Source organism: Saprolegnia parasitica (genome assembly GCF_000151545.1).
Source record: "Saprolegnia parasitica CBS 223.65 unplaced genomic scaffold supercont2.134, whole genome shotgun sequence".
In the NCBI taxonomy this organism is placed as follows: domain Eukaryota; phylum Oomycota; class Saprolegniomycetes; order Saprolegniales; family Saprolegniaceae; genus Saprolegnia; species Saprolegnia parasitica.
The window spans coordinates 1-7,157 of NW_012156528.1; the positions used below are offsets into that span (position 1 = coordinate 1).

The following is a 7,157-nucleotide window of genomic DNA, read 5'->3' on the forward strand; positions in this document are numbered from 1 at the left end:
GGCTGTGATCATGTCACCCGAGAACGACGTCATGCTGATCTGCGTCGACCCGAGCGGCGCGGTCTGCTGCGCCTGGAAGTAGTATGCCGTGCCGCCAAAGAGCGGGCAGGTCGGGCCATTGACCGACATGCTGGCGACGCCGTTGACCGTGTTGGTCGGCTGGACCGCCAGCCACCACTGAGAACTGCCGACCTTGGCGCAGATCTTGACGCCGCCTTGGACGGGGCAATCGACGAAGCTCCACTGGACCTTCCAGCGACCCGTCGTATGGCCCGTGGTCGCCTGGAACACGGGCAGGGCCATGTCGAGGTCACCGTTCTCGCAGCCGGGGCAGTGGTCCGTGATCTGCGCGACGGCCACCGCATTTTTGGTGCAGCCAGCGTCGACACACTGGATCTGGACGCAGCGGCCGCAGTGCTTCCCGAGCGCCCACTGCACCGTGTTGATCGCGACGTGGTAGCCGCTCGTGGACATGGGCAGCCAGTCCATGAGGTTGCAGTTGCCGTCGCCCGGCGGCGACCCTTCGGGGCCACCGTACGTCGTGGCAATGCCCGTGCTGCTCTGGCCAAGCACGGCGACCGCGAGCGCCATGAGAACGAGCGCGATGACGTTCTGCGCCATGTTGGATGGTCGGCAAAATGGAAAGTGGGGCGTCTGCGATGCGCCAGTGGCGTGTGCACCACGTGGTCTTGCGGCAGTCGGCGCCTCGGCCAAGTGATGTTCGATCGCTCCATCTCGCCGCAAAAACGACCAACCACAAGCGGTCTCAAATAATACCAAACTTAACTCGCAAATCAACTTAATCAACAGTCACAACCAATGCAGGACGGCGTGCAAACGCGTCGTTAACGAGGGCATGCCCACCGAATGATAGGCTGGAAAATCACGATCGAGCAACGCACGCACCCAAGGCCAGCGCCTGCGTGTCCCACACAACGAGCCGATATATTGGATAAAGTATGCCACTGCTTATCACCGCACGCGCAGCCATCGCAGGTGGCATTGGCGAAGACACTGCCGATCGCGGAAGGCTCGGGTACAGTACTCGCAGCAGCCCGTCTCTGCCTCCAAGGGAGGAGGCGCATCGAACCCAGCGAAGCTATCGTTCCTGCTGAATTCATGTCGATCTAGTCTACACCTGCAAATCCTTCCCGGTTACGAAACCAGCAGGAGATAAAGTCAATGTTGGATTGTGCTGAACAGCCAACAATCTGGAGGTGGCGCCTCGAGCTCCGCGCGTAGCACGAACGCATTTCCAAAGCGACGGAATTAGAGGACTATTATATGAAAGCAAGCGCTTGAGCGGACCAGCTGTAGAGCCAGATGAAGCAATGACAGGTTGTCCCAAGGTTGCCCTTTAGAGACGACTGCATTCTTCTGGATATAAATGCACTCGAAGCTCCTAGTTCCACCACCGAAACCAGCGCCGCCAGCGCTTTCTCGTCTTCTCGGCCACTTTGGCGGCGGCCGCGTCGACGACCGCTTGGTGCTCGAGCTCCTTGAGGCGAACCTCCAAGAGATGGCGAAGCTTGGCCCGTGCGCCTACAATGTCTCTCGCTTGAGGTTGAGATTCCGCTGCGAATCTCAACTACGTTTGCTTCGAAACGCGCATTGGAGCTTGACGGCGCTCGCTTCGACCTTGCGCTTGTACGCTTCGTCTCTGGCCCGCGCATGCAGCCGCTTGCGCTCGTCGATAATGGCTTGGCGCTCGGTCGCTTCGGCGAACGGCTACCGTCGCCGCATGTCGCATGGTGTTTGTATCAAGTTGATACCTCGGGGGCAGTCGCCTGTTGCGCTTTCGACACTTGATCCACGTAGTGCCACGTGTCCGAGGCAAAGTCATACTCGTGCACAAAGCGGCGCGAGAGCTTCTGCACGGGCACCGTTTCGATGACGCCGGTGCCGTCATAGACGACTTCGACGGTCCCAAACTTGTTGTAGGGCACACTCGTGACGATGGCACTCGAAATCACGTCCGCGTCGCATCCTGCATAACAACATATAACGCTTGTTGCCATACTTGGATGCATACGAGGCAGCCGCTTGATGTAAAGCCCGTCGGTGGGAGCCAATGTCGTGGCACCCTTGCGCAGATTGGTAAAGGGCTGCAGCTGCGAGAGTTGGCGCGGCACGAACCGCTTCAGGGACCCGTCCGAGGCGAACGCCGCGCACTTGTCGTCCTGACGGCACTGGGATTTGAGCTCGTCGAGCGACTTGGTGGCGTCCGTCGCGAAGTTGCCGGCGGCAAAGTCCCGTCCTTGGTAAAAGTCAAACCAAATGGCTATACACACAATAATGTCAAACGACAGGACACCGAGCAGACTTGAACCCGCGCGCCGGGCAAGGACCATCGCCACCATGACTTGCTGTCCGAGGACGCACCACGAGGGCAGTTGCACGGCCTTTCTGTACAAATACGCCTCGTAGACGCACTGAATCGTCGCGGCCGCGGCGTGCCGGCGTGCAGTGAGGATCTGGAACTTGGCGTACGCGCGGTGGCAGCGGAACATCGAGGCGATGCGCCGCGCCGAGAAGTACTCCAAGTCGAAGCGCAGGATCGCCTTGTACCGCACTTCGTCGGCTTCCATGACGAGCCGCTCGGCGCGATGGAGCGCTTGCAGTTGAACTAGCGTGCGTGCATGACAATAATGTGTGCAAGCGAATTTGACGCATACAAGGGGTGTAGTCGTCGATGGGCTCGATGTTCTCGGGGGGGACCCACAGCTTTGCGTGGTTCAAAACGACGGGCTTCCCTACGCCATAAAAAACACCTTGAGCAACTAACTTTTCACTGCTTTCATCGTTGGCAACCGGACATTCGGGGTTGCGTCCGGGGGCCCATCTTGGAGACGGATATGTGCGTCACGAGGCGCGTCCGCTCCGAGAGCTGCGCCTGGAGATCGTCCTGTGGCACACGGTTTGAGATCGAGAGAGACTTTAGTGCTGCTACCCGCTGGCAACTCGCGCGGTTGGCGTCGATTTCGGCTTGGGGCGGCAGCACCTTCATGCGCTCGTAGTAGACTCGGTACTGTCCGAGCACGACTCTTAGCTGCTCGACGAACTGCGCTCGCTGCTGTGCCTGCGGCGACTAGCAGCACGCTGGGTGGGATCGAGAACCTCCTCTTCCGCGTACCTTGGCGTCGAAATAAGCAATGAGCCATCGGATCGGATCGTCCGACTGAGCTTTCTACCATAGCCGTATTCGAGACGGCTTCGGCGAATAGATATATGTACCCGCAGCTCGACAATAGCTTGCAGACACTCGGGCACAAAGCTCTACGACCGCGTTCGCAACAATGTACTCGCAGAGTTGACGACCTCGAAAATGGCGCGGGTATTGCCCGACTCGAGGGATGGAAATGCGCCGATGGTAGGTGGAGGTGCAATCGTGTCGAGGATGTCCATGTGCGGGCACCAATGGTCCTGCAGCCAGCGCGGCTCCGGGGCGAAGAAGGCTCTGTCTGCGTCCGTCAAGATCGAGTCGGTCACGAGCAAGGTCGCCTCGAGGTCCAAGCACGTGCGGAGCGCCTGCAGTCGTCGTGCTCGGAGTCGCTGATCCAAGTTGTCCGAGGTGCAACTTGATTGATGATCGTCGTACCGAGAGATCGTTGCGCATGCGTCCGAGGCTGATTTGCTTCTTGTGCAGCTCCCGCGACAGCGTCACTTCGTCGGGCTCATCGATTAGCATCGCCTGACCGCGATTTGCCTGCCGTGCCACTTGTAGAGAGCGACGTACTGCTAAACGAAGGTACTCGGCCATGTAGTTGAACGGGTCATGAGGTCGCGCCATGATCACCTCTTGGATGCCATCCGACAAGAACTGCAGCAGCCCCTACAACAACGTAGAAGTGTAGCCTCGCAATGGCGTCTTGTACTTGGACGGGCGCTTTCCGAAGCGCCTTGATCTGCGCTGCAAGGTCCGCTCGCCACGTCGGTGGAAGGCCCATGCGCACCGTTACACTGCGGCCTCCAATCTAACAGCACGTCCTTGATGCTTTTTGTTATAACTCTAGTAGTAGACATGATGTACTGCATATCGAAGCTAGTGATGCTGACCAAGAGGCTTTGACACGTTGCGACGAGAAGCTGCGATTGCGCAGTGTACTACATCGCTACTGAAGACGCGGCGAAGAAACAGCTAGAACGGTGGGTCGTGCCGCCGTTTCAGATCCCGTTTCGCGCGCCAAGTGGCTCGTCCATGGCGTACTATGTAGCTCAGCGGCCGCAGTCGGCGCGGCCTCACGTGCCGACGCGGCCCTTGCCCAAGGCGGCGAGCGGGCACATGACGCTCGCGACGTTTCGGTTTGCGCCCGACTCGGACGACCTCGAGCGCGCGCCGGAGCTGATCAACGTCCAAAGCAATATTCATACGCTGCTGAGTCTCATGGCCGACGACTCCAACATGGGCCTGCACCAGCCGACGCGCGTATTGCAGGCTTCTCGCTTCCGCACGCATCTGCCGAGCACGGTGCTCGTTGGGCCGCACTGCGATCTGTACGCGTGGTATATTACGTCCAAGGACGGCCACGTCGTTCGGAAACACAAGTCCAACTGCAACTGGAAGAGTGTGCTCCAAGCATTCTGCGGACACATGAACAAAGGGTTCTCGCCACTGAGCCACCGAGGCGCGCGGACAGCATGCCGCGACCATTGGCCCGTCGCAGTGGCCAAGTTTGTCGACGGGCGCATGCGGCTCCTCTCGGGCGCAGCGCTCGTCGCGCTCGTGAAAGGACTAGAGGCGAGCGCGCCGGGCGACACGGACTTTGCGACGCTTCCGTTTTGTTTGACGCAGTTTGTGCCACCGGCCAAGCGCGTGCGCTACCTCAGCGTCTACACCGTGGTAGCTGTATTCAATTCTCTCTCTGGCACTTGAGGCTCTTGTAGGTCGAGGGCGCAGGCGACTGCCACGTCGTTGTCGCCGAGTTACCTCCGTTCTACCGAGAGCAAGTGCACAGCGACTTGCCCGTGACGGATGGCAATATCAACACGGACCCGATTCAAGTCGTCCAACACGGTGCGTCGCGTCGTCGTCTCCTCTTTCCTGCCGCATGCAACGAGGTAGAAAGCAGTATGCTGCTCGGCGAGGCAATCCAGAAGGAGACGACGCTCTTGGCCCGTCACATCAACCGCCGCAACGCCGCCACGGGCACGCCGGTCGTGCACCAGCTCATTCTCGAGTACATGGTTCACGCCAAGGACGGCGAGGTCTACCTGACATCGATCCTCGGTGTGAGCTGGCAAAACGGCGAGCAAGTACATCCATTGTGAGTTCGTCTACGGGCTTATCGATTTGATAGGTGCAATTGGTGGACGCTGTCACAAACAACGTGGAGCTCGACCCGAGTGGACCCGCGCCTCCAACGGCGGCGGTCGCGCAGCAGATTTTCAAGTTTTCAAGAAGCTTGAAAGGCTCCCAAGCGCGGTGCGAGGTGGCGGAACGGCAGGTCTTGCACTACATGAGCGAAGCCGAGAAGGCAAAAGCGCAGGTGTCTGTACTCCACGACCACTTGCAGCGCACGTCCGACCAGCTGCAAGTGGCGTGCGAGGCGACGCCGTACAAGATGCGCATCGAAGCGCTCGAGACGGCGCTTCGCAAAGCAAATCAGCGCGTCGAGACGCTCGAAGAGCAGCTACAAGCCGAGCGGCGAACGCGGGTCGAGGGCGCGACCCTCCTCACAACCGAGGTACTTCAATTGTGTCACGTTGATCGTCCGATTAAAGGTAAAATAGCGCAACACGTTTTGTGTGGCGCTGCAGCAAGCGCAAGCCAAGATCGAGACGCTCACAAAAGACCTCGAGCTGGCGACGTCGACCGAGGTCAGTGCTAGTCGGTTGCTGAGCGCAGAAACCACGGCCCATGCGCGGACCCAGCAGCTGCTAGCAGGTCTGGAAGCCCTTCTCGCACAGCAAAAAGACATCCACGCCACTCACGTCGCCAAGATTCGAACGCTCGAAGACGACTTGACAAAGACGACCGAAAACCGCGACCACCTCCAGCGCCTCGTACCCTACGCCAATGTACGCCACCTCAAAGTATCAACTTGATACCATTGTGACTGGATTAGATCAAGAAGACGGCGTATTGCAAGCGACTTCACTTGCACGATCTGTACTTGGGCTGGCCCGACTGGCAGCTGCAAGTCGAGTGCCTCGACCGCGTCGTCTCGATGCACGTGCTCACGCTGCAAAAGACCTTTGACCACTTTCAGCCGATGAAGCTGCCGGTTCTTATCGAGTCGACGTCAATTACGCGCACGTACCCGCTGATCCATCACCGGCTCAACTTTGCCCAGCTCTGCGAGTGCATGCGTCTCTGTGGCGTCCTCACGACCCGGTACCAATGGCGCTCTCAACGTCAATCAACGACGATTTAGGTTCACGACGGCGATGCTTGAAACAGTGTTTCTCAAGTGCACGGAAAAGTCGTTTGCAAAACAGACAAAGGGGCCCACCACGGCTGGCGTCGGGCGACCCCGGGGCATGTCGTTCATGGAGTTCATCGAGTGCATCGTCCGCGTCGCGATGCTCAAATGCAAGGCCTCTCACGTGGCCGCCGAGGCGGTTCAAAGCTTCATGGACACGCACTTGCTGCCCGCCGAGCAAAAGTGGTGACGAGCTCCATCCTTCGAGTTCAAGAGTCGAGCTCGCCGTGTCGATGCGACGCGCTTGAAAGCGATTTGAACGCGTTTAACGATTGCAAGTATCAACATCAAGTAAGTCTTGAAGCATCGCTGCGCTGGGTGCGCGCTACAGCTATTGGGCACTCACCAAGCTGGTCACTCCGATTCGGCGTTTCAAAAGAGCATTAAAGCATTAAAAAACAAAAGACTTTAGCGAATATTGCATACCCCGGGGCACAATGATTGTGTCCGCCAGTGCCCCGGTGTACTACTGCCATGGAAGGTCCTTTTTTGCAGCATGCCGCCCGTGAAGGTAGCGATCGTCCAGTTCGAGCCCGTGCTGGGCGACGTGCCCCGCAACATGGCCCACGTCTCGGCGATGATCGCCAAGCTCTCGGTCTCTGACAGCATCGACATTCTCCAGCTCTGCGAGGTGCGCTCTCGGTGGCAGTCGTCAGCTCACGTCCGTGCGAGCTAGATGCCGTTTACGGGCTACTGCTTCAAGGACCGCGCCGAGATTGCGCCGTTCGCCGAGCG

At 58.9% G+C, this 7,157-nt stretch overlaps 3 protein-coding genes across 3 annotated transcripts; 1 reads left to right on the forward strand and 2 right to left on the reverse strand.

Moving 5' to 3' along the window:
* Window positions 1-3: 3 nt before the first annotated feature.
* Window positions 4-621, reverse strand: SPRG_13966 (hypothetical protein; the record flags this gene model as incomplete). Its single annotated transcript, XM_012353744.1, has 1 exon — window positions 4-621. A coding segment is annotated over one exon (618 nt), but the record flags the coding sequence as incomplete, so codon positions are not given.
* Window positions 622-1,341: 720 nt separating this feature from the next.
* Window positions 1,342-3,955, reverse strand: SPRG_13967 (hypothetical protein). The gene is made up of 13 exons (XM_012353745.1): window positions 3,876-3,955; window positions 3,599-3,832; window positions 3,319-3,552; window positions 3,235-3,276; window positions 3,134-3,187; window positions 2,951-3,088; window positions 2,812-2,905; window positions 2,676-2,753; window positions 2,330-2,626; window positions 2,033-2,281; window positions 1,773-1,987; window positions 1,593-1,728; window positions 1,342-1,542 (listed from the first exon to the last, which is right to left on the reverse strand). The coding sequence occupies exons 1-13, from the start codon at window positions 3,945-3,947 to the stop codon at window positions 1,403-1,405; spliced, it is 1,983 nt and encodes a 660-aa protein (XP_012209135.1). The 5' UTR covers window positions 3,948-3,955; the 3' UTR covers window positions 1,342-1,402.
* A 226-nt stretch (window positions 3,956-4,181) lies between these two features.
* On the forward strand, window positions 4,182-7,098 carry SPRG_13968 (hypothetical protein; the record flags this gene model as incomplete). Its single annotated transcript, XM_012353746.1, has 8 exons — window positions 4,182-4,840; window positions 4,885-5,014; window positions 5,063-5,253; window positions 5,298-5,684; window positions 5,731-6,018; window positions 6,066-6,334; window positions 6,375-6,608; window positions 6,918-7,098. Exons 1-8 carry the CDS (start codon window positions 4,199-4,201, stop codon window positions 7,096-7,098), a joined length of 2,322 nt encoding a protein of 773 aa, XP_012209136.1. The 5' UTR covers window positions 4,182-4,198.
* Window positions 7,099-7,157: the final 59 nt, after the last annotated feature.

What these genes read in the sequence shown, in the direction of transcription:
- SPRG_13967 (XM_012353745.1), bottom strand. Translation starts at nt 3,947, where the DNA reads ATGGGCCTTCCACCGACGTGGCGAGCGGACCTTGCAGCGCAGATCAAG. An exon ending in ATACCCGCGCCATTTTCGAG is followed by an intron (nt 3,277 to 3,318) that starts GTCGTCAACTCT and finishes ACGCGGTCGTAG; the next exon opens with AGCTTTGTGCCCGAGTGTCT. An exon ending in GACGCAACCCCGAATGTCCG is followed by an intron (nt 2,754 to 2,811) that starts GTTGCCAACGAT and finishes TTTATGGCGTAG; the next exon opens with GGAAGCCCGTCGTTTTGAAC.